A 27,050-nucleotide genomic window follows, 5' to 3' on the forward strand; every position below is an offset into this window, starting at 1 on the left:
GTCTTTCTTTCAGCTGCTGATGAGGTTTCCAAAGGGGTGATGAAGAGCGAATAGGAAGAGATTGCAAATTCAGGCACAATGACACACCTGTTGTCTGTAGGTGAGAACATTACCAGCCTAATTAGAAGAGGGACATCATGTGGCTCTAATCAGATGCGCTGTCGAACCATCTGCAAAACTGCCACTCTCTCTCTCTGTGTGGCCAGCAGGTGGCAACATGTTTAACAAAAACTGGAGCGCTGACATGCCAACTTGTTTGGCTTTCAGGAGAATTAGTATTTCAACTTGTACCCCATCTTAATACACATTTCGACGCACTAAACCAAACAGGACAGCGGCTTGGTGTTTGTCTTCGTCAAACTTCTATCCTTTAACTAGAAGCTTGCGCATGGCAAGTCCCGATCCAGTGGGTTCAATACTACTGCCAAGCAGAAAGTTAAATTCACTTTTCATTTAAACCCAAACACTATAAATCTTCAGGTCATGGGGCCATTTCAGTCTAGCCTGAAACAAAAACAAGCGAAATCTCTAACTTTACAATCAGTTGGATTCTGTTTACTTCCATTCTAAGCCATCTGATCGATAATGACGCTCAGTCTCGCATCAAAGTGAATGTGTCCCAGTATCTGTGGTCAGTGCGCTGCTTTGTGTGCGCGACGATAACTGCGGCTTTCCTGATGCCTACTTCAAGTCCACAGTTATGTCGTACATCAGAGCGTCTAACTGCCAATGAACATGAACGCAGCGGGGCTCGAAACAAACAATCTGCTGTTTGTCTTGCTGCTTCCAATCCCATCGTCACAGAAGTGATGAGCACAAGTAAAACATAAAAAAGATGCACATGTTTGTTTGCTTTTTTCTATGACTTTGTTAATTTAAAATTCTATTTTCCCGATCGTACCTGAAGCCATCACCAACTCCTGATTCCTGTCCTCAACAATGAAGAACTTTTACCCTCCGAGTTTCCACTGAAGCGACAAGGACGTGTGGGATGCCTGGGACGGGATGAGGTGAAAGTGAGATGTAACGCCAGACATGTGAAGAAGGAAGGAATCGCGACAAACAAGTGTTTCCTTTTTACGTGATATGGAAAAAATGGCGAATTCAAGTTCTTCTCATGTGTTTCCTTCCTTGACCCCGGCCCTGGCTCACCGCGCAGAGGTCCTGGAAAATCCGCTTCAGGTGAGTTTGTTTAACTTTGAAACGTTTTGGCAAGGTGAGATTAAAAACTAATATTTAAAAAAAAACTTTCATAAGATGTATAAGTGACAAACTTACAGGTAACTTGTTCTAATTTAACAAAAACCTAAAAACACAGAATGCGTCGTAAATTTAAAAGAAAACCATTTCTTTTTTGAGCCATATTCTGTGCACCGTAGTTATATTTTTGCCCGCTTGTAATATAAATGATATTGAGCCTGTTCCAGCTGCAGCTGCGGAGATGAGAGCAAAACTTTTTTAATTTTCAGAAACTTCACTTTTTAAACTCCATTTAGAGCAGAAATTTGCACTCCAATATCCGAGAGAAGATTTAGTTAGTGCCTAAAAAATAATCTTGAAAGTCAAAGTATAACCTCAGCCTCTAAAGCTCTTTAGGTAATGAGCACTCAGTGTGGATGAGGAATCTAGACAGGGCAGAGATCTATTGGTGCTGGCACCTGTCACAACTATTTTTTAAAGCAATCATGACTAAATCATTGCGTTGAAAGGCTCTCTCTTTCTTTTGAACTTTTGAACTTTGTCAAGTGGGTTCGATTAATCTGTCCATTAAACAGAGTATGCAGACTGCGTGCACTTCTGTTTGTGTGTGATAATAAAAAGCAGTTTCCTTGAATGTGTGTGTGCAAACGTCCTGTTATGTTATGCCAGTCCTCTTTCCTCCCACTCTTATGTAACCACACATTCCTCTCACCCTCATTTTCCCCTGTCACTGTGTTTCGCCATGTTTCCTAAGTGTGACATTACCACTGGGGGCCAGAGAGAGAAAGGGTAGCAGAGGAGGACTGAGAGGCGTGAGTAATGAGTAATGACCCATTGGTGGGTTGTGAGAGAATAGATCTACTGTAAGAGTCCTGAACAGCTGGCTAATGGTCCCAGCTCCCCCTCTGTCCATGGCTACCCACCATCCCACAGAGCATCTCAGGATGGGGACAATATCTGTCTGTGTCACACTTTGACAGCGTTTTAGAAGTGAAAAAATGCTGCTGAAAAAAATGATGATGATTTGTCATCTTGGTTATACTTCACAAGTGAGACTTAGTCCCAGTATCTTTGAAAGATAGCTACTTCCAGTGACGTGATCCGTTACGTTAGGTAACAGAGGATGGGTAATATTTCCTAAGAATTTCTTTACCAGTTTTTGCCTTATTGGAGTTAGTGTGGGGAATAGCGGGCAGCGGAGCTTCCAGGCTGATTCAGTCTATGGACAAAGCTGTTCACTTTAAGCTTATTCAAACTCGACAACTGTATTTTATCTTTGAAAATTGCAGAATGCATGTGCTGCTGAACTAAATACTGCCAATTTCTATTGGAGGTAAACGAGGTGGGTGATGGGAGAACTGTACAGAATCTGCTGACAGCAGATAGCACAGCGCAACAGTAAACCCAAAATTAGTGTCCAGTATACAAGAGATTAGATTTTAACAGATAGGACTTACACATTTTCTCCCTCAAATAATAAAAAAGAATACATTTTAAAGATCTAATTCCTGGACCTCTTCTCAGCACTATTACTTGCAGAGATCTATAGCCAGCTGTGTTATTTATCCTGGCTCTAGATCCTGATCAGAGCCTTTACTCAGTAAACATACGGTTTAAGGTTAAATGTGACGCAATCCACAAATACATTTTGATAATGGTATTAAAATGTCTGTTTTCTTTCTACTACTGGTATCCATGTTTCTTCTGTACCCACCACTCACCCGGAGCAGAAACTGAAGGGCTGCATCCAGAGATCAGCCCATCCCAGTGAGGGACAGATCCCTATTGTCAGTGGACACAAAGGACCGTGCTGTCTGTACGTCTGTCGGTCTTTCTCATTGTTGGTCAGTGTCCTAGTGAGGAGGAGGAGGAGGATCAGTGCTATCAGGCCCTTCATCAGCCTTCAGATCCATTCAGATTTAAATTATTTTACTCAGAACAGTCACATGTAGTTTCCGGGTTCTGGTCTAATCCACTAATTGGAGTTTGCTCTGTGCTTATGAAACGTTCCTGAGCAAAAGAAGCTCAGGCTGTCTTATCTTTGACATTTAAGTAATGGAGTTTATACAACACACGGCCCACAATTGGTGGTAAATTCCCTCATTGTGTCTCGATGATGAATGTTCTCACGCACAGAGTTAGAGCCCACTTTTCCTTTTGCTGATAGCGATATTCACGATATTGCTGGACTGCTGCAGTGGGAATCCTTCTTGAGTTTGTGTCATTGTGACTTTTAAAAGCACAAGAATCTTTATTTGATGCTTTGCCTTTCTCACAGCCAGTATCAGTATCAGCTTATTGAATCCAGCCCTCACAATAATCGTAGCACTTCTTGTTAAATCTGGCAGCAACATTAAAAACTAAACATGCTGCTCAGGGGCTGCATTATTGTGTTGCTTGCCAGTTAAGTTGTCAGGTCTTCAGAATCATTTGCTCTGAAATGATGTACAATCGAATTCCTTGACTGTAACAAACAAATTACATTTTGAGGAAGCTAAAATAAGACCGCAGTAAAAGCAGATTTCTATTTTGGATGGCCTCAAACAACCTGTAATTACAGAGGACGGGAAAGACAAGAACTTCTGGATACCTGCTATTGTCCAAACATAGATGCAGTGGAAGGAGGCGTATATAGATCCTTTACTTAAGTGAAAATAAAAATACCAAAATGTTTAATTGCTCTTTTATACTGATAAAATCACAAAGACAGTCTTACTGCTATTATAATCATTCAGCGATGAAAACCTCACAACCATATCCTAGAATTCCTTGAGAGTAGCCCACTTAATATATGGACAGTACAAAAATACTCTGCTCAGAGGCACTGTTAATAAAACTCTGGCCAGTATAATTAAGCAGCTGATATTACTATTACCCTGCTGATAAACATCATTACCAACATGGGAACCCATCAGCCAAGATTTCAGCTCTTCCAGAAGAGATTTGGGCAAATAATTCACATTTTATGCACCCACTGTTAGGATATGTTTTAAAAAGCTAAATGGCTGAAACCAGATGATAGCCAGCACTTCCTATATGGCTGTTTTTCAGATGTTTTTCCTCTTATTTTCCCTCTACATTAAATGTTTAAACTGCTCAAACATGATAAATCAGTACTGCCTGGACAAAAACAGAAACCAAAAGCCTCCAGTATCAAAAACTGTTCCTTGCCTACAAATTCTGCATATTTATGTGCAAATATCTCTTCTTAATGCACTTGGATATGGATGTAATACAGTATAAGCAGAGCACAAAATGGACAGGCTCAACTAAATTCAGATATTTTAAATAATGTAGTTGAGTAAATATAAGTGATTATTTCTACTTCTTTACGCGTTAACTGTCCTTATATTAAAATAAAGTAAGATGAAGAATGTGCAGCAGTTTAAACGGTGCTGTGGTGTGAAGTGTGTCGCTTTCCTTAAAGTGTGTAATGTTTGCTAAGCAAGTCAGCCAACAAAAGACGCTCCCAGTATACCAGCCTCGCCTGATCCAGCAGCTTTGTTTGCTCTTCCTCTGACAGGAAAAGTCTCTCCCTTTTAACCCCCCCTCCCTTTCTCACTTGCTCTCCTGCTTCTCTTCTCTCACACTCTCGCATGAATTTGTCTCCCTCGGTGGGAAGAGCGTTAGGCTCCTGCAGCCTTGAGTCTTGGCCTTGATTCCCGCAGTGACCACCTGTACCGCAAATGCACACCCTCCAACTTTACACCAACAAACGAGAGGAATGATTTATTATAATAAGGCTGAAAACACTTGCTGGTCAGCTTAATATGAAGTGAATGAATCCAATAGAAGTTAAGATGAATCCTTCCTCACATTTCAAATTGCTATCTCCTGTGTGAAGTCTGTGGAATGAACTGTCCTCAGGCTGCACATCCACCACCACGTATTCTTAACACACTGTTTCTCACGCACGCACACACACACGCACCCACGCAAAGTTAAACACCCTGTTCTGCCCCCGGCTTCTCTCAGCATTAACCTGCAGCTTCCCCATGGGCTCAGTAACAGCAGCGGCAGGGAGCCACTCACACTCTCTCCTGCAGAGCTTGACAAGGTTATTGATCTTGGTTTAGTGTACAGACCACAGCTGCCTGATAGGTGTCTGATCATAAATTACTAGGGTCATATTCTTCTTCCGTACAGTCGGGAGTCACAGTCCACTCTCCCCGTCAGTCTGTATGCCATATCATTAGAGGACGCCGTCTATCACTTCACACCCACACACACAAGTTCAGGCTTTTTACCTATCAGTCCCCTAGGAAACCCATCAGCAAGCCGCCCATCTCCTCCCCTCCTCCTCCCAAATCCTGTTTACCTCTCCTACTCTGCAATCATCGTGCAAGTGTAGGAAAACACACATGAACTAAATCCGGTTTAGCACTAGCGTCCTCGCTGTAGGTTTCAGGTGAGTGATCTCATCCAGCTTGGTGCCAAAGTGAAAAGGGAGAGAGAGGGTGAAGAGAAGATGGGCTTGGAAGAGAGACGCGAGAGAAAAACTGGACTGTAATGTGGTGGTTTTGAATGAAAAATTACCCATAAGTCCCCTAGACTTCAATTTCTTATCAAGCTGGCGAGGAGCTGATATGCTGAGTTATGCAATAAAAAGTTGTAGTTTTACTTTATAGTGAGCTGCTGGATGGAATTAGGAGTGCCATGAGCAGATAAATCAAAACTAATTGAAAGTTGGCTGTAGGTTTTCTTATAGCTTCATATCTACTCTGGTGCTTAAAAGCAAGGAACACACTTTTGTCTTTTCCTTGTAGACTAACAGCTGATCAGAGTTTTCAAAGGGACCCATGTTGTAATTGACCAGTCTCATCAATATGGATTTATTATAGACTATATGGATTCACTTGACATTTTATTCAGACATCAGTGTCGCTTTAGGGTAACATTGCAGTATCAATCCTCTGGGTTTTCTTCAGGCGCCTTTACCAATTTAAATAGTTAATTTGCCCTCCAAAACCTCTCAGTGGGACTTTGCGTTGCTTTCTTACTTGCTCTGACTAGTGTATTTAACTAGGGTTTGCAGCTGTGAGTTGTACTGAACCTGACTGCTGTGTCAAGGGCAAGGACAGCTGAACCGCAAGGAAATCAGGTGTGTGAGCTTGTCGCCACATGTGTATCCAAGACACGCATCATGATGCAGTTCACTGGGAGTAGGAGTGGCTAATGGTTCATTAGATGGGCAGAGGGGTTGTCAGGATGATCGTGGAAATATCTGTGTTGCTCTACTGTTCCTGGTGTCATTATTATCTGTAATGTGCTCTGCGGTGTTGTTTACACGTCCACACTGTTATACAAATAGTCAGTATATGTGAATGATTACCGATAAGTGATGTGCATGAAGCAATTTAGTCAGACATTCCTGACAGTTTTCTGGTAAGTCGGACACCATTAATAGAGAAATGAAGTCCGCCAGTGAATTCCATGGAGCGAGAAACAGTTTTTTAAATTTATTTTTGTGCCTAATTCATTTGATCATAAGTAAAATCACAGTCAGTCTCCATTAGTCTTTAAATATATAAATTACACTAAAAAGGATGCTCTCCTCAGAGCAGCTGCTGTTGTTGTGTGAGTGCATTCAGTCTCAGTTAGTTATGTTTATCTGATTTTGGTATGAAGCATGATTCGAGGATGTCATTACACCGTCACTAAATATTTGAAAGTTAGTGATTAATAAAAGGATCTGAGCTCTATTATCTTGTTCAAATATTAAACTTAATGAACCTATTTCAGGTCTGCAGCAGGCTCGAGTTAAATCTTAGAAGAAGTGACGGTAGTTTAGGTTATTTGTTGTGCACACAGATAAAACTAAACCACAGTGAGCAGCTTTTCTGACAACAGAGCAAAGGAGCGCTTTGGCCTAAAAGATGCAGTATAAATTCATGCTCCACATTAAAACTGCAAACAAGCAGCATTTTATTGTCTTTGCTAGAATACAGTGTTTCTTATAACCTCGGCCTTTATTGCTAAACAAACATGAAAGTGTATGACTCATAATTGTGCTGGAGTCATATTATATATGATATCCCGTCGACCTTAACGCACCACTTTATGTTTTTATAGGATTTTTTATTTTTTGGTTTTGAACTGGATAGGTAGCACACTAAGGCAGGTAAGGAAAACATCATTTTAACCTGTATTTCGTGGATGTTTACTCTCATGTTTTCATGTGGTGCTCCTGTGTACGCTTCCGTGTATTCTCTGAGCCTGGCAGTAAGAGTAGAGGATTGCTGATATTTCCATTGTTTGCACGATGAATTGCGACTTATGCCTAAATCATCACAGCTATTCCCTCTCAGTCTGGCAAAGAGATGCTTCATATTGTAACTAAGGATTTCTAATGATGCGCACTGATGGACAATAGGCGACCTCTGGATCGTGCGGTAGTGAGCAGCTGTTTTTGGAGCTGTGTTTGGAGACCAGAGGAATTAATTTACACTCCATTCACTCCCGTGTCCTTTGACCACGGCGGTGTTATCTTATTGTCAACAACATCACATGGATAATACTGACAATAACCCACTGTCTGTCTTATCAGACAGAATGGACCACTGAACCTGAACATTAATACTTATTTCCTTTTTTTTAATCTATTGTTGCTGCATGTGATTAAATTTCCCTCTTATTCTCCACCTCACTGTTGTTTCTCATCCTGTTGTTTTAACTCCCATCACCATCCACCTTCTCCTTGTCCATCCTCCACCTCTCTTCCTTAAAGCAATTTCAAGGGATAAATGCTTGGCTGCACTTTCTTTTACTTCTTCAAGAGTGATTGAGTTCTCTTCTTTAGGTTTTATCCTTCACATTCCACCCCCACTCTGTGCTATCGTTCCTTTATAAACTTTGTCCACCCACAGCCAACGGTATGTTAATAACCCAGAATTCAATTTTCTTTTGGCAGTCATTTTCCTGGGATATATCAGGGACAAAACAGCCAAGTATACTGTTCCAGCACTTTAAGTGAATGTATCTCGTTTCTCCCTCCATCACTTATACACCTACTCTGAGGAAAATTTGCTACAAACATCTGATGATACTTTTTTTGTTTTAATTAAGGTTGCACTAAAATTGAATTTGGCTGTTTTATATAGCAGTTTTACTTTGGATGTCTCAAAATCTTTGTATTTAGTTACCCAAAAAGCCCTGCATAGTTTGAAATTATTGTATTTATGGTGTACAGTGAGACATCCACTTTTCCTTATTGTTCAGGATAAATTGCAGCTTTTGCTAAAATGCTAGTTTCTTGATGTGGATGCTATTTGCAAGTCAGAAAGTCCTAATTGCAGTATTTACAATATGAAATGAATCCTGGGAAAGTGTTACTGTGAGTATGTTGGTATGCAAACACTAAAGATGGTAAACATGATAGTTATAGTTGAAAATCTCCATTTTTGCCTTTGTCAGCTTGAGTGTGATATTCCCAGAACTTTGTGCGTTTATTTGTCTGAAGGTGTGCACCAGCCTACATCCAGATCTTAATGAGGTGTCAGATATTGTGTGAGAACTTGGATTGTTTTCATTTTTTGGCATATTTGTGTCAAATGTCTGTTTGCTGTTTTTGTTTTGTTTTTTTACTACGTGTGAGAATACAGATTTCGGTGTTACGAAGCCTTAAAAGCCTCTGTTCCACAGGAGTACAAACAATATCTACACACGCAGTTGTGCCTTTGAACACAACACCAATGGAGCAATGCTCTCTGTGGTTGTCATGGAAATGACAGATGCGACAGCTGGAGGGAAGACTTGCGAGAAGTATTATGGGGTGTTTGGAGTCGTGTGACAACTAGAGCGTCACCTAATCCTCTGTCTGTTTACTGTTTGTTTCCACAGACTTATCTCCTGGGAATCATCATCTCCATATGTGGGAATGTCCTCATCAGCATCTCGCTCAACATACAGGTAGGAAACACTGGAATCCAGCTGTGTGACAGACACTCAGCACAGTAGGCGTTTAGCGCCTGTAAAGTATTTCTAGACTGTCTTTCTCCTCATGGTTTGCTCTCTTTAGCAAACTCTGTGTGCTCATCAGGATTTTAGTGCGTGTACCCTCGGGCACTGTGGCTGTGTGATGTTCACAGCAGGCAGTGTGCATTAGAAATGACTGCATTTCATGACAGAAAAGCCTGTTTGAATTAAAACGAATAGAAGTGGGTGTTAAAATATTGCAATTCAGTTTTAATATAGTGCAATTAAGTATTCAAACAACACATTTTCTGCACAGTCTGGACCTGAGTAGGGTATTAATAAGCTGCCCTTAGGTTGATAGCTCTAATTCAGGTGAAGTTTTACCATTTTCTGAGCATCACAATGTTAAAAAATAAGGACTTCATTGATTAAATGTAATGTAAGCCTACAAGCGCTAACATTTACCAGTCTGAGAAGATTCATCTAAAAACATTATTTGTCTAAAGTGATCTTTTTTTCTGGGGAACTGATAATATGAAATAAAGTCTGCATGGCAGCAGCATGCAGAGCAAACTTGGATGCCGTGACAGCTTCAAGTAGATGTGAAAAAGTGCTAAAAGAGGTTGATAACCCTTACTTAGAAGCCAGTATAAGCTTCCAGAAATAGAATTGTTAATGATTATGAGGTATACTGTAGACTTGTGTTGGGATCATACAGCTTCTTAATTGGTGTCATGTCTCTTCTGAGATGAAATGGTAATCAGCAGAGAGTGTGATGCTGCGTTTAGAGTTGTGTGACAGTCGGTGTAATGCTATATTAAATTGATTGATTAATATGTTAAGTTGCACCTACTTTTTTAGGATTTGCACAGTGCGGTGAAGTTATTGTCTGTGTTGTGTTGCTGTAGTTTGTACAGCTCTGTTGGGCCCACTTTATCTGACTGTTCCCCTGGCTCCTCTGGCTCCCGTTCCCTCTCTTCCTGACAGAAATATGCCCATGTACGTCAGGCACAGCGTGGATCCAAACCCTACTACACATCCGCCACATGGTGGTGCGGAGTGGTTCTCATGGGTGTTGGGGAACTGGGAAACTTTGCTGCCTATGGCTTTGCTCCAGCATCTCTCATAGCCCCACTGGGCTGTGTGTCTGTTATAGGTAAATATAATCTTTTTTGTTTTTTTAGTGTCATGCATTATCCAAGTGTGAAAGCAAAACTAACAGTGGAAGGTGTTTCCATGCAAGGCCTGTGTTCTTTCCTTCTGATCCTGTTGACAGTGTCATGCCAACCAAAAACTAATGATGTCTTATCCAGTCATTTTCTATTAAAAAAATTTTCTATAGACTTTATTTAATCTGTAGCACTTTATAATGCTTATTTGTATATTTTATGCATTAATAAAATTATATGTGCGAATAGTAGTCTCTTAACCAGAGGTGGCAAAAGAACAGACATTCTGTACCTAAGTACTGATACTAGTGTTGAAAAATACTCCAGTAAAAGTTGAAGTACTGATTCAACTTCTTTACTCAAGTAAAAGTTAAAAAAAAAAGTACAGGCTCTGAAATGTACTCTAAGTAAGAAAGTAAAAAGTAGCTCTTTGGAGGACATTTCTACCAGCTGTTTTTATGCAAAGCTAACTGAACCTTGTGCTTTATTAATGTAACAATAATATTAGAAGAGCTCTATTTTCTGTTACCTACATTGTAGAGGGTGACTTTGCTTCTAAGCAGGAAATGAGTAGGGAAGAGATTAAAGTGGATTCAGCAGATGGGGGAACCCTAAAATTAGTTGAAATGGCTCAGTGTGGGGCAAAGAATCACAGCTCAGTAATTTCTATTGAGCGCTCCAGTAGATTGTCTTATTGTACAGGCTGTGAGTAGCAGACCTGCTGCTCTTTGTGGATGTACACAACGTGTTACAATAAACACGTTACTGTAATCCGATTACTTTTTTCAAAGTAAAGTAAGGGATTACTATTGCAAAAATAATTACTTTCCCGTAAGCACACTGCATTTCTGCGTTACTAAACCGTGATTTTGTTTGTGAAAGGGTCTCGTGACAATGACGTAAACACATGCAACGTTCGTGGTAACAGATGTGTGCAGATCAACAATGGATAATATGGAGAGCAGGAGCGAGTACGACCATGCAGGGTTTAAAGCTTGGAAGTGCTGACGTTACTTTGAGTTTGATTCTGTAAAAAGTGACAAAAACATTAATGTATGCTGTACACTCTGCATGGGAAGAAAACTTCTTTTTACCGTGAAAAATTAAACTGCAAATCTGAGCAAGTACCTAGCACGCTGCCACGGGAATGTGAAATTCACAGAGAAACCCCCCCGGATCCCCCCACTGACATGACCGGGCAGACCTCCACCCGCCCCACTCCTGCTAAACAGGTGAAAAAGAGCAACGGGACTTAGTGCCACTGAGACTTTGATTTTATTTATTTTTTTGCTGTGTTTTACTTGCATCTATTTGAAAGAGAGTGTAAACACAAAACATTATTTTATTTCATATGCTGGAATATGCAGAAAATAGGTTTAAATGTTAAACAAATTTCTTTCTGTGAGAGACTGTTGCATATAATTAAATTTTTGCTTGATGCAATGCGCATGAAGGTAAAAGATTAAAACTAATAAAACAAGTTTTAAAAAGAGATTTTTTCATTTGATTCAATTTTATATGATGGATTATGCAGAAAAAATAGAATTGGGCTGAAAGGTCTATTGCTTTATTACTATTCAGGTTATGTGTCATGTTTTAAAAACTAACTGGTCAAATGTGACCGAAACATTAAGTAAGGCGGTGGGGGTGCACACAACCACAGGGTTAAAAAAGTAACTAAGTATCGAATTACTTTTGAAAATAAGTAATCAGTAAGTAAAGGGATTATTTTTTTGGAGAAGTAATCAGTAATTGGTTACTAATTACTTTTTTCAAGTAACTTGACCAACACTGTACACAGCTGAATTCAACCAGATGTCAGCAGATGTTTCATGAGTTGTCCTGGCAACACTGACAGTACGCTGTTTATATTAACTTTATTCTAGACGACCACTGTGCACCAGTCACACACTGTTCCTTTCTTTGAATCCATCACAGTACAGCAAACTAACCTGTTCATGCTACACTAACCTGCTGAGGATTTTCATGCAACCTTTAAATAGTGAAATACAGCAGCTGTATCTTTAGCTAGCAACACAGTGTGCGACAAACTGCACACAGACAGTTTGTGTGTTGAGCTCATAGAAATGCTGCGTTTGACAGTGACACCAGCTCAGGTATTTGGATTAGCATCCGAGTGGCTTCCAGATACGGGTTGGTTGATTTCCTTAGAACCATTATTGTTATATTTCACTGTAACACCACAGTAGGCTGACTGGGTTTATTTTTCCCACTTAGCTAGGTAAGCATTGATAACTTAGCTAACATTACCTCTATCACTATATTAATGGGAATATGAATCATTGTGAGACTTACTGCTGGTAAAAAAAAAAACAAAACAGCTTTCTTCTTTTTGGTACTGGGAATTAAATCTTTTTGCTCTGTCTTTATTACTTGCAGAAGAAATCTCCTAAGAAACGTTGTAAAATGTACGGTGGCAGACCTGGGTAAAGACTTGTGTGTTTCACATTCATTTTTATTCCAAAGTTGACGTTTGCTGTTGTTTGTGGAGCATCTGAGAACTGCAAAGACTCTCTAGGATTTAATGTATATTGTTTGCAAAAGAAGCATTTGATTCAAAATAGGAAATAATAATCATCGTAAAATAGCTTGCATTTAAACATACACAAGAAGACTTCACGGCAGTAATGCAACTTATCGATTATACAAATTCTTCCCCACATTCATTGGCTTTCAGTTTTAGAGGGATATATAATAATATATAATATTAGGGCCTTTATAATAAGGATGCAGAACATATGATGTATTTTTTAGATTGGAGGCATAATATTGGCCTGTATTATTTATTTATATGAGAACCTTAACTGAAACATGTGAAATTCAACACATAGACATTAGTTAGTAAAGGTTTAAAAGTGACAACAGAGCTAAGTTACTTAGGTTTAGTAACTGTACTCCTTTTATTAATATTTTAAATGTAGAAGCATTGCAAGGAAGTACTGAAAAAGTACCTTAATCTGTTTCTATAAGACATTGTTTTTACAGAATCACGTAAAATCTATTCTTATCACGTAGTAATGTTTCTTAATAATCATTATATTTAAGTCCCTTATTGCCTAATAACCATTACATATTGTAAGGACATTTATATTAAATGTCACAATACACTGGTACTTAAATGTGTCTATTATCCTATTATTTTGTGCTGTACTGCACAATACTAGTTTCTGCTCTACCCTTGCGTGTTAAATAGACCTTCATATATGGTGATATATATCACTTCATCAGCTCATTAGCTCAGCAGCAGTATGTTCAAGTGCAGGGCATAAAAATGATCTGTATGTATCAGTGAAGTTCTCCATCTGCAATAACAGTTTTATTTCTCTCCTGTGTTTCCAAGCTACACAACTGCTTATAACTGATGAGACTAACAGGCTTCACTTTATTCACTGGAATCTTCAAGCTTACAAACCATTCTTTGTTATTTAAGGTGTTAATTCAAAAGTAAATTTAACAAATTTTAAACGAGCAGAAACAGTGGGTCATTGTGTGAGAGTGGAAGAGTGGTGGCGGCGGGGGGAGTTCATGTGTCATCGTTTCAATTCCTACCTTATACCCAGCACTGAACCCAGAAGATAAATCTCTACATTTTAGCTCCAGAGATTAAATTACATAGGAAGTCCAATTATTCCTGACATTATGAATCTAACACCACACTTGAGAAACAATCATTTTTACGGCCCACAGTTGAGCTAAAGATGTCACAGACTAAGCCGGACTCATTAGCCAGTCAAAACAAAGCCTGCCCCATTGCTACAGCTGGCAGCTGCTCAGTGCAAACACTCTAAACGCAGGTTAAATATTGAACAGGTTCACTTCTTACCTTCCACCGCGCATCACTCACGGCGCTGGAGGTGGTGGTGACTCATGGATATTAATGACAGCTATTACCTCCACGCTTCCTATAGTCACGTCTTGCCAGTGGATGAATGGTTTGAATAAAGCACTAAGCGAAACCACAAATCTTGCTAAGAAGGCTGCACCTCTTGTTCATTGTAGTTTTGCTTGCCACTGTATTTGCTTCAGTGAGCACTTACCAAAGAAAAAAATGCTTTTAGCAGAAAAATAAAGCCTCAGTTCGGTGTTCTGTTAAGACCAGCAACCTCCAAATGTGTTGTCAGTGTGTGTAAATCTAACCTTGTGATGAATCTCTTTAAAACCACAACCATTAACAATTACCGTACTCATTTCCATTTTACTATCAGATCCTCGTGAAACCAGCCGATTGCTAGTGTTGCACTGGAGTTTGAATGAATATTATGCAGCTGAAGTGCGTTTTCAAGGAGCCTTTTAAATAATTAATGCATCTGAGATTACGAGGTGAAAGGAAGAGAAAGAAGAGGAAGATGTCTGCAGTCATGACACAGTCTGTCCTCAGCTACAGGGGAGAATCTGCAGGTTGGCTCCTTTCTTTGACTGACTGTACCCCTCAGCTCACACTGACTCACACGATATGCAAATGTTTAAAGCACATACATACACATACATAAAATTTATGCATAACTGTAGCGGTGTGTAAAAGGTCTAGAGGATTGTGTCGACTTGGGATGCTCCTCTGACATATGCACACACAACACACACCCTTCCTGCTGTGCTGTTGTGCCTGTTTTCCGAGAGCTGTGTGAAGGCACAGAAGGGGGTACAGACAGCAGGATGCCTTCACTGGGTAAACAAGAGGGAAGTGAGTGGCTGGCTTGGAGAAAGGCTGAGGTGAGAGGAAGAAAATTTCAAGGAAAGGAGAGCATAAGTATGTGAATGAATAAGACACAATAGGCAGAAGCAGAGGAGTAAAGGGCCGGGATCGAGAGAGCTGACGATGCCGCTGTCATCCGCCTGTCCGTGCATGTCACGCTGGCACTCGTGACGTTCCGGGGAGAGCAATTACTACTGTCCGCGTTCACAGAGCCCAGTCCTCTCTATTAGGAATGACAGCATCAGCCCAAAAGCTGTTGTGTGGAGCAGAGAATCAGCTCTCTCGTTCAGATACCGATGTCATCGCATGCAAAAGAGGAGGGGAAGCTGGCAGTGTGGAAATGAACAGAAACCTGACTGCATCACTCACGGATGTCAGACCTGCAGCACTGTATTATCCATTAGGATGCGGTGTTAGCGCAGTGTGAAGAAGTCAGGATGTAATGTAGATGTATAAATAACACAATGATTTTAAAGAATGACTTTACAGTGTGACTGTATTTATTCAGGGTCAGGACAAGATCTCATTTCAGATTTCAGAACTCCTTTACAACGTTTGTGTAATGTTTTCTTGAATAGCTTCTGAAGGACGGTTTTGATTCAAGTTATCAAAAGTTCCTGTTTGGGAAATTGTGAATACAACTTTTGTTTTCTTTTACAAATTACACGTGCACAGCTCCTATATTTGAGCTTCTCTGGGTGATGGCAGTCAGACTTTTGTTGCTTTCATCTTGCTCATGACAGATTTGTGTTGCACAAGAATGATTGACACTGTATGTTTCGTCCTCACTGGTAGGTACCCATTACTACACATCACAAAGAGCATGTATAGAGGTGCTGCGCACACAAGGACACAACGGCAGTGACAAAACTGCGTACCCCAGAGGTTCCCGTTGCCACATTTCTCATTATATCAAGCCGTGCGAAGCTCACTTTGTATGGAGTTGCTATGGTTACTTGTTAGATCCAGCTGGTCCCAGAGGCAAAAGAGTCGTCCAAAATGTGAGTGCGAACATGCTCTCAGTATGAAATATTTAACAACTAACTGTTTCATCAGAATATTAAGGAGAATCTTTATAAACTTCCAATTAGAGCGTAGGGTCCTTGCGGCATTGTGCACATCCATGGCCTGTTCTTTCGGAAAATGTGTGTTTGGAGATACATAGCCTATTTGAAAGAAAGTGTGGCTTTAAATCATGGTTTTAAAATGGCATTTTTGCTTATATTTGATTTGTTTCAGATAAACTTGCAACTATATATCTTTAATATCCATGTTAAGAACCTGTCACTGCCTGTCATCCAACACTGTCTCTCTGACACATTGAGCTGTTTGCACTCTATATCTAATCTCCTTATGGCGGAGGCAGAGCCCATACACAGACTCAAATGCTCTGTCTGTTTCTCTTCCAGTAATTTCCAGCAATTTCTTCCATTCAATTAGTCCCCGTGTCTGTGTGCCATCACCTGCTCACCCAGATTGCTGTCTGGCAGTCGTGTCGGCAAAACATAGCGCCCATAGTATGCTCTGCTGTGATATTGGTGAAAAATGCAACATCATAATTCCAACTGGTTATATAAAAATGAGCTTTCCACTTGTGTTGTTTAGTGAGGAGACCTCCAGCACGGCAGCGTCAGCGTGTTATGCAAACTGACCTCTTCACTGTGACAGGCCGCTGTCACTTGCATGTCAGTTTGCCTCTCTGTCCACTGGCCGTTTGTCTCGCAGTTTGTTTTTCTGTCTCAGCCAGTTAGCGTGCCTGTGTGGCCATCCATCTGTGTATCTGCCTGTTTATCGGCATGGCTGTGAAGTCTGCACGCATTTCTGCCCGCCTCGCTATTTGTCTCCGTGACAGCCGAATGCCGTGTTTCTCCCTTGGTTCGGTGCAGATCCCGGGGAAACATTAAGAAGATTAATCTGAGGCTTAGCTGATGTGAGACTGATTGCTTTTCAGTGTCGCAGTTTTTGACAATGATATTGATGGATGGGTTTGCAAAAAACGTGGCGTGGAATATCATAATTTCATGCTGGTGCTATGAAGTCCTAATGAGTTCCATTTATCCAAGCATACGGACCGATTTATGTTGGTCTAATATAAACATGTCAAGCATTGTGTACATGTATTTATGTGAACACGCATTTACATATAATAATATAGTGTCACTGTGTGAATATGTGCATAACTAAATACTTGTATCACTGCTGCTTGTGTAGACATAACACCTTAAAAAAAACCTAAAGATGGCTTGTTCTGATGTTAGTAGCCTATTTGAATATGGCTGCCATGAAGGGTGTGTAAGTGGTGGTTGGGAATGTTTAGGAAGGAGGTACATGTCAGTGAAATATCCACACGAATACCAGGACCCAAGGTTTTCCCTCAGAACCATGTCCAGAAATCGCCTTCCTTCCATAGTGCGTCCTGCAGCCTTCTGTTTCCCAGGTAAACCATGCAATCAACGTGATGTAAAGCAAAGCACAATTTTTTTTAGTATGTGCCTCTGTACACTGCAACAGTGGATTTTAAATCAAACAGTCAATGTGTGACTGAAGTGTAGACTTTGAGATTTAATTCAAGCAGTTTAGGAAAATTTTCCATGAACTGTTTGGGAATTACAGTCATTTTTATAAATCGTTTCAGAGCGTCAGGAGTAATTGGACAAACTAACATCATTTTAAACATGAGGATTGTTTTTAATACTTCGATGAAACTGCCTGAAGTCTCCAATCTGTGGACATCATCACATGCGTTGTTTACTCCCTTGAGATGTTCTGCAGTCACCCTTAGATGCAGCTTGTTTGTCAGTCTCTTCAAATTTGTATTTAATAACTAAAAAGCATGCTCTATAAGGTTGAAATCAGATGACTGACTTAGCTGTTGAAAAATATCACATTTTTTTGCCTTGAAAAATTCTTTCTTTGGTCTTGCAGCACGCTTTGGGTCATAATCCATTTGCTCTGTGCAGCGCTGTCTGATCAGATCAGAAACATTTGGCTGAAGCAGAAAGCGTAGCCCTGTACGCTTCAGAATCTATCCCTCTACTGGCCAGTGCATTCCTTCTTTGTAAAATATTAGTGATTTGGCAACTCCCAAAATCTTTGATATCTCTATTGATTGATTGATTGATTGATTACTTTATGCATTATGATTACTTGCATCAACATCTCCTTTGACTTCATATTGAGCATTCCAGTAACAACCACCAAAAACAACTCTATACAAATAATTCTGCTTCATTATTTTAAGACCTCACTGCCTCACAGATGCTTTGATGTGGTTGACGTGTGTGTGTCTGCAGTCAACAATGTAGACTACCTTCAACATTACTGATGTCATTCTTATGGAAATATAACTATGTTGGTATTTACTTTCATTGTAGTGGACTGAATGGTTTGAATTGCAGTTAAACTAAGAGACTTTTTTTTTTTGTTGTTACAGCCAGTGCTATCATATCTGTGGTTTTTCTCAAGGAGACGCTGTGTGCCTCTGACATCGTTGGTAAGTAAGCATTCAGTAGCGATGATGGCACTTACAGTATAAGTGTCCTCTTGCGATGGTAGTTTGAGTTCAGAGCAAATCTGAATGTAGTTTGTATATATGCCAAACTGAGTTTACAGATGATAATTCAGTCACAAGAGAAAAAATATCCTGAATTCCAGTTATGTACTAGTAAAAATGCCCTCTTGCTTTTTTATCTTTGTAGCTTCGGGAAAGCGAAGGCACACTCAGCACAGACATATTTTTTGTTTTATGAAAAGCTTTTGTTTGTCATAACAATTTGGTGATTCTGCTGCTAAATGGCATAATTGTGATGACCATTCCTACTCCTGGACTGGAAATTCATATCAGCATCACACAGCTCTGTTTATTGTTGCTTTCTTGGATAAATCGGCTGCAATGTTTTTGCCATTTTGTTTTACAATTGCCGAATGCCATTATCAACCGCATATTGGAAACAGTTAAATGCATGAATGTTTTATTCATAAAGGGGCATATTAGTGGGAACAAGCTCTGTTTTTCTGCCTGTGTGCAGCCAGCGGCAGAGGTAAAACCTCGAAAATGATCATTTAAATAACAAAAATAAAGATGAATATTAAAAACCACTGCAAGAATGAACACAGTAACATTTTAGGCTTCATTTCAAGTTCATTTTTCAAGTTGAGTTCATTCTTGTGTCAGAAGTTAGGAACAAAAATATGACACAAAATGTGTTTTAAAGTGAAGCCCATTGGTAAGATATATAGTCACTGGATCATTTGTAGGAAAAAAAAGAGCATTCGTACCATTTCAATAAATGTCCCGTTTATCTTTTTAGCAGGATGCCTATCGCAAACAATCAAATAAATGTCAGTGTGTGCTGCAGGGCTGTACCAATTTAAGGAATGGAGTGTATAATAAACAAGAACTGGGCCAGTTCTTTTCTTTTTCTATCAATCACTGCACTACTCATTTTGCATCTTGGACAGCTCTATCAAAAAATACAGGGAATCTCTATATTCACTTCGCTTTTTTAAAAAATGACATCAAAATGAAAACACTTCTTTAAATAGCCATATGCAGTCATGTGGAAAAGAAAGGAGGCCCTCTTTCTGTTGTAAGGTTTTACGTCTTAGGACAAAAAAAAAAACCGTGTGGTGAGGTGTTACATGCGACACTGTGTCAGTACTTATTTAACAAAAATGAAGCCAAAGTGCAGAAGCAGCGTGTGAAGAATTACTGTAAGTACGATCTTACTGTTTCCATGGGGATTAAGAGGGGAAGTGGCAGCCAGGTGCTGATAATCAAATTAAGTTAATTAACTGATCATCAGCAAGTGTGAGCGCTGCTAAAAGAAAAGCTTTGCCGTTTTCTAGTCTCAACCATTCACACGTGTTTTAACAGACTGCCAAGAAGAAGAGAGATCAGTAAAGATCTGAAAAAGGCTTTGCCCATCACTGCCCAATAGTATGAGTTATAAAGCCATTTCCAAACAATTAAAAGTCCATCATGTACAGTCAGAAGAACTGGACACAAGTGTAAAACATTCAAGACAATTGAAATATTCCCAGTAGTGAGCGTCCACACAAATTCACCCTAAGGTCAGATCGTGCAGTGCTCAGAGAAACTGCAATAAATCCGAGGGCTACAACTGAGACTCTACAGCTCTTAGTTAGCTGGTTGCATTTTTAAAGATCATGACATTACAGTTACAAAAAGACTGAACAACTATCACTTGTTTGGAAGGGTTGCTGGCAGCGTGACATCTGAACAATCCACATGACTTCTGGAATAATGTCTTTTGGAAAGACGAGACTAAAGTTGAGATGCACAGCGCTGCGTTCGGCATAACCCAAACAGTATATCAGCACAAACACCTCACACCAGCTGTCAAGAACAGTGATGGAAGGGCGAGGATTTGGGCTTGGTTTATAGCCACAAGACATGGGCACCTTGCAGTCAGTGAGTTGACCATGAACAGCTAAAGTCAGGTGTGAGGGCATGTGTCCAGCAGCTTAAGGCAAAAAATTGGCTGATACAGCAGGACAGTTTAAATGTTTACATAGTTGTTCAAACACTGCTTCTGCAGTATGGCTACATTTTAAAAAATTACACTGTAAAATGTGATGGGGGGGGGGGACATAAAACCTGAAGAGGGTACATTTTCTTTCTCACATGACCGTAGGTGTTATGGATTTTAGCTACTCCCAGTAGTAGTAGCAGAACTACTTGTAAGATGAGGTCAACTGAGCTGTCAAATCAATATAAAAACCACCTCCAATAAACTCACCACTCTGCTGTCTTTCTTTCTTAGGTGGTACCCTGGCAATAACAGGAACATACGTCCTGGTGACCTTTGCCCCCCACACCTCCACACACATCACAGCCCATCTGGTCCAGTACTACACTATCAGCTGGCACTTCCTGCTTTACCTGGTGTGTCCTTTAAAATGCTCCCTTATAAGTCAAGTAATACACATTAATGTGTATTCGTTTAACAATATTTTTTATTTATCAGTAACAGAGAAACCACATGTAATCATAGAATGCATCATTGTGAGCTTTATTGCACAACACCGTGGTCATGTCACTGAAAATCCTAATGTAGCACACCACTGTTGGTCAAAGACAAGGTCACTCTTTACAACCAGCTGCTGCTTGGTAACTTTTTCCAAATGAGACGAGGTCTTTTCTACCACTACTCTTAGGGGTCGTTCCCTCAGCTCTGTTCTCTGTTGTGTGTCTCTGTTGTGAAAGTGGTCAAGTGGGAGAGAGTCCTTTTAAGCTTAGATAGCGTTTTCATACTCGGTAGTCACGAAATACTCCCTCCAACAAACAGGCTGTGAGTGCATTAACACTTACCCATGTACCCTCCTAGTCCAGTTTCACCTCAAGCAGCAGTGGCATAAACATAGCTGTTGCTATAGTGACCAATCAGAAGACAAGTACAGAGCTAAAACAACATTTTTTGTTTTTGTTTTGTTTTTGTTTTTTTGTCCAAACCCACTCATCACAAATGTAAATGTTGGCTCAGAGCTAGTCTTGATTGAAAGCACTTCTTAGACGCTTTTAAAGGAGCATTTCTGTAGACTGGGGTCATTCACATCCATCCAGCTGTGTCTGAGTCATTCCCTGACTCTCATGCACTTTGCATTTCATGTTTCAGGTTAAATGTCTCCTGTACCAAACACTGCGTTTTGTGCCTTTTAGCTGTGATGTCTCAGTTAGTAACTAGTAAGTCCTGAGCACCACATAAGACCTATAGGCTATCAAAATACACTGCATTTTTTTCATTTGTTTCCTATATTACAGAATATACCACAAATACAAAAACACTTTTCTACTGACGCTATCTTTCCAAATCCTAAACATTTAATTTACTTTTTTTGAACAACTTTTTTGAACAACTGCACATGATCTGTCAAGCTAAGTAGAAATAAATGTAAAACGATGCTAGCCAATGGCGGAGAAGGAGAACGTGCCCCAGGTGGCAGTGCCATCATTATTCAGGGCACAGCATGTCACTCACGATTCTTTTTCTATTTAGTAAACCATTACAAAAAAAAAATCCATGAAAAGTGCATAAGAAGATATTGGGCAAATACAAATGGATAACTAGAAACGCAGAGGCTACGCTGTTTGTGAATACTCATCAGCCTGCAGAGGAACAGCCTCCAACAAGTATGGGATTAACTTTAGTGGGTGATTAATCAGAGGGAATGAAATACCCATTGCCCCTTCTTCTTATTACCAAAGATCATTCTGTTATCAGTTATCATCTGGAAGGACCGCTGTAATGTCAATCTGAACATGGATTGGGGTATCTGCCACAAATGCCTGAGGTCTTTGTTAATCCATTTTCAAATCATAATTAATCCTTTTATTTAAAATACATACAGAGATACATGGATGATAGCTGGAGGCATTTTAAAGGTCAGCTTGCCCTTTTTCCCCACTTTATTCTGCTTTACACTCTGTTGTTGTTCTTTATCTACTCGAGCTGCATTAGAGGATCCTGGAACAGCTGAATGCTATTTGACAACCCCGAGCTCTTTTCATTTAAAACCCAGCAATTCATTTCATTTTTCCGCCATAGTCATTTATTTCAATTAAAGTGTCCTGCTCTCTGGCTACATGCTGCACTCTCTTCCACTAATAAGACAGTCAGTAAAAGTACAATTCAAGTGCTATTCAGATTTTCAATTTCTGTGCAGCTTCGAGGAAATGGAATCTGCATTAATGATTTGTACGTCTCTTTCTCTCTCAACAGTTTATAGAGATCGTCATCTTTTGCCTTCTGCTTTATCTGTACAAGAGGAGGAACATGAAGCACATCGTCATTGTGATGCTGCTGGTGGCCCTGCTCGGTACGAAAGAGTGGAAGTTGCCCAACTGAGGGCAGATGCTGTAGATTAAGTTGGAGGTTGCTTTTGTTGCTTGGCTACCGTATAGAGCTGTTATCATTTTTGAAGAGAACCAAGTTGAGAACAATAGAAGGAAATAATTCAGCGTGTTCACTAAATTAACCGCCTCCACGATTTAGCATGAACTTGTGAGGTGCTGCAGCTAAATGTTAAAGCGATGTCTTGCTTGTGTGTTGTTGCAGCCTCTCTGACAGTGATCTCAGTCAAAGCCGTGTCAGGGATGATCACAGAGTCGATAAAAGGCCAGCTGCAGCTCATCTACCCCATCTTCTACGTCATGTTTGTTGTCATGGTTGCTTCTTGCGCCTTCCAGATCAAGTTAGTCAAAGTTTTCTGTCTCTAGTTCTCATCTTTAAGCTTTTTGTCATCGCTTAGATCTCACGTTTGTCACTGGCTCGATGGCTGTTCAGTGAAGAGTGAGGGAAATCACATATTTTACATGATGACCCTGTACCTGCTGCATTTCATTCACCAAACTTCTCAAATGTTGCTTTGTTCTCTCTCTCTCTACAGATTTCTCAATCAGGCGATGAAAATGTTTGATGCCACAGAGGTGGTTCCTATCAACTTTGTGTTTTTCACTGCAAGTGCCATCCTTGCAGGTCTGTTAAACAGAAAGCTGTTGAACAGCTATGTGGCTAAATGAGCAGAACAGTTGCTTCTCTGGGCCTCAGGTTTACTCTGTGGTCCAAAAATCTTAATGACCTTATAGCACCATATCAGCCTATTAGAGCACTTCGCTCTCACACTGCAGGCCTACTTGTTGTTCCTAGAGTATTTAAAAGTAGAATGGGAGGGAGAGCCTTCAGTTTTCAGGCCCCTCTTCTGTGGAACCAGCTTCCAGTTTGGATTCAGGAGACAGACACTATCTCTACTTTCAAGATTAGGCTTAAAACTTTCCTTTTTGCTAAAGCATATAGTTAGGGCTGGACCAGGTGACCCTGAATCCTCCCTTAGTTATGCTGCAATAGGTGTGAGCTGCTGGGGGATTCCCATGATGCATTGAGTGTTTCAGTTACCTTTCTCACTCACTATGTGTTAACAGACCTCTCTGCATTGAATCGCACTTGTCAATAATCTCTGGCTGCCTTCAAAAGCATGTCTCCTATCCTGTCTTCCTTCTCTCTCCCTAACCGGTCACGGCAGATGGCCCCGCCCCTCCCTGAGCCTGGTTCTGCCGGAGGTTTCTTCCTGTTAAAAGGGAGTTTTTCCTTCCCACAGACGCCAAAGTTCTTGCTCATAGGGGGTCATATGATTGTTGATTATTGTAGGGTCTACCTTAAAATATAAAGCGCCTTGAGGTGACTGTTGTTGTAATTCTGCGCTATATAAATAAAATTGAATTGCATTCAAAAATGATTTAAAAGTGCAAGATTTAGCCACACTCGAGCCACAAAGTGACATATTCCTTTATGGCTCTTATCAGTGCCAGCTTTTTGTACTGTGGACATTGTTGTGGTGTCACGAACACTCACCACCAAACCAAATATATATTCATCGGTTGCTAGGAATTGCAACTGCATACTTCATTCATTATTTCTTAAAGCTACGGAAGCCTGTTAGACAGAAGTGTTCTAAACTGGACCAGTATAAGTACAGAGTAATGACCTAGTTTAATAAACCAACAACTTCCCTGGTTTTTTTAGTATAAAAGAAGTATTCTCAAAATGTTTGCATTTAATGTATCATACAGTGTGGATGTTGAAGAGCCTGAGATGGTAACTGTGTGTCACAGTAAATCTATGCACAAAGCCTTCACATGTAGAACATCTGGGAACTAAACAATAGCCCATTAATCCCCCTACATGTCAACATGTAGAAATACTCGTGGCCTGCAGGCTTTGTTTGTCACATCAGTTTTACTGCCATGCTAGCAACATTGTCTGCACTGGATAGATACTGATCACTGCAACGCGGGAACACCTCATGAAAGCAGTTTTGGAGATTGATTCCTACTAAAGAAGCAAATTAAAGGGTTTTAGATGTTTCATAAGATTTACTGGCAATAACAGACAAAGATGTGCTCCAGCACTACAATAGCTGAAATCGGGTACACATACATTACACACACAGGGCACGATCAAGACAGTGACTCACTGCTGTGAACCACTTAGGAGTCCTTGCTCAGCAAACGCTGCAAGGTATTTATAGTGTGTGTGTTCTGCCAGGTCAGGTTTTTAATATCTAATCAATAAACCAGAAAAACAGACAAAAGTTTCCCCCAAGTATTTTGGCTTGAAGAGAAAATCCAGAGTAAAACACTTCATCACAATGTAAAACCCTTTTTGGCAGGACACCTTGTGTTACAAAATCCATTTTCTTGTTTGCTTTACTTCTGGATAAATTGCCCGAGTGATGTCATTTCAACCCATTTGCAGCATGGCTTCAGTGGAGTGTAAAAGAAGAAAATGTTCCAGCAGTACAAAACATCAGGCTCAAACAAGATCAGCTCCGGTGTCGCTCTCATACTGCAAATGAACAGCAGCGTCTTTCACAACGCCGCCCAATACAGAGAGACGCCTGTGATAGAGGAGGCACAGGCACGAGATGAGCTGTAGTTTGAATTACTCTTTACTTTCTCCGATATTGCTCTCAGTATTACTATTGCTCTGTCCGCCTACACGAATAACCCACAATTGATTGCACTGAACAACAAATTGCTGATGTATTATATCTGGCGGTGTAAGAACATCCGTGGGCGGACTTTTACTTTAAGATTAGTTTAGCTCCACATTGAGGAAAAATATTGTTTTGGTCCTAACCCGGTGACGGTCACAGCTTAAGACAGTGAAGTGAGCACTGGAAAAATGAACTCGCTCTCTGAGCCAACAGTGGCTCTCCTACAGTCTCTGCACAGAGGACATTGTTTGTTTTTGCATTCTGTCAATATGCTGAGCAGTGTTTACTATTCATCTCTCAAAACTGCACCCTTTCACTTAATAATTCTCCCCACTCATTATCCCAGTGTAATGCATGCTTAGGGTTTTAGGGCCATGTTTCACAAAGAAAGCCGCAGAGGTGATGTGCATGTTTTGTTACTCTGTCACATTAAATGGACTTTTTCATTTTGCAGGGATTGTATTCTATCAGGAATTTGAAGGCTTGGCCTTGCTGAACATCGGTATGTTCCTGTTTGGGTAAGTGTTCAATAAGCTACCAGCCACTGCAGCTTATCAAATTATGCTTATTGCAAAATGTCAACAAACTTCTCAAACTGTTTCCCCCCCAGTTGTCTTCTGTCCTTTGTTGGAGTTTTCCTGATAGCCCGAAACAGGCCAAAGATAAAGCAGCAAGATCGCAATTTTATCGCAATGAATAAAATTCCTGGTAAGATCTATTTATCGTTTTTTATTTTGTTGCCTTAGAACCTTTTTTGGTTTTTATGGTTCACTTATTAGCAGATAGCTTTTGAATTATATCTAGTGGCAGTGATCCTGGAATCACCCAGCTGCTATTGTCTGCCACCCGGGCAGCAGACTCCATCTAATGAGCTGCACTGTCCATATTCACAGGGAGAAGGCACACAGACAAAGTTCAGCCTGAGGCAAAGACTACAACATACGGATCACTGGCAGCCAAACTTATGTGCAACAGATCGGGCCAAACAGACGATTCATAGGCCCAGCTCCATCTGTTGAGACTGTCATTTTGATGCGTTTGTGTGTGCGTCTCTCTTCTTGGTTCATTTAAAATGTGTTTATAGAAAGAAATGATGGCCATCAGTTAAAACCAGTGCCAGCTGAGCATCAGAACTGGTGGCCATATTGATTTTACATTTTATGCTCCAACTATTAAGTACCTCTCATTAGGTAAAATATCTATTTGTGTCTTAGCATCATTTCCCACACAGGTATCAGAAATACCTCAAGAGGAGTCACTCCAACATAAGGAAACACCTCAGGATGAAAGGTCAATATTAGATTGTTCACAAGCAACAATTTTTAATTGTGAGGAGAGTAGTGGTTGAACAAAAAGGTCCAGGAGGGCACTCTGACCGAGCCTATCAATATAACATAAGGTTATATGTCAATGAGCTGAATAAACCGCTCTGTGTTGTGTGTAAATAAATAAGGACAAAAAAAGTGTTCCTGTGGTCTGAGGGTTTCATTTGTTACAGAAAAATAAGTGCACTACTGCCCTCTAATGGTGGGGGAGGG

The 27,050-nt window shown here is 40.2% G+C and overlaps 1 protein-coding gene across 2 annotated transcripts; it reads left to right on the forward strand.

Annotated features, from left to right (window-relative positions):
* Positions 1–26,978, forward strand: nipal2 (NIPA like domain containing 2). Of its 2 annotated transcripts, XM_085472990.1 has the most exons (12): positions 1–100; positions 908–1,182; positions 9,040–9,108; positions 10,102–10,270; positions 18,431–18,490; positions 20,784–20,905; positions 22,740–22,836; positions 23,076–23,211; positions 23,407–23,495; positions 25,967–26,030; positions 26,123–26,220; positions 26,406–26,978. In XM_085472990.1, the coding sequence occupies exons 2-12, from the start codon at positions 1,087–1,089 to the stop codon at positions 26,510–26,512; spliced, it is 1,107 nt and encodes a 368-aa protein (XP_085329116.1). In that variant the 5' UTR covers positions 1–100; positions 908–1,086; the 3' UTR covers positions 26,513–26,978. The 2 variants fall into 2 exon arrangements, with proteins under 2 accessions (XP_085329116.1, XP_085329115.1); XM_085472989.1 differs by lacking the exon at positions 1–100 and having other exon boundaries at positions 709–1,182.
* The last annotated feature ends 72 nt before the right edge of the window (positions 26,979–27,050 follow it).

Source organism: Copadichromis virginalis, linkage group LG11 (assembly GCF_057382275.1).
Source record: "Copadichromis virginalis isolate Kocher_CV1m ecotype Utaka linkage group LG11, C_Virginalis_male_GT1.1, whole genome shotgun sequence".
NCBI classification, from domain to species: domain Eukaryota; kingdom Metazoa; phylum Chordata; class Actinopteri; order Cichliformes; family Cichlidae; genus Copadichromis; species Copadichromis virginalis.

Coding starts and splice junctions, on each gene's coding strand:
- nipal2 (XM_085472990.1), top strand. CDS start 1,087: ATGGAAAAAATGGCGAATTCAAGTTCTTCTCATGTGTTTCCTTCCTTG. Junction 23,496..25,966: donor TGCAAGTGCCATCCTTGCAG/GTCTGTTAAACA, acceptor TTCATTTTGCAG/GGATTGTATTCTATCAGGAA. Junction 26,221..26,405: donor CGCAATGAATAAAATTCCTG/GTAAGATCTATT, acceptor CCATATTCACAG/GGAGAAGGCACACAGACAAA.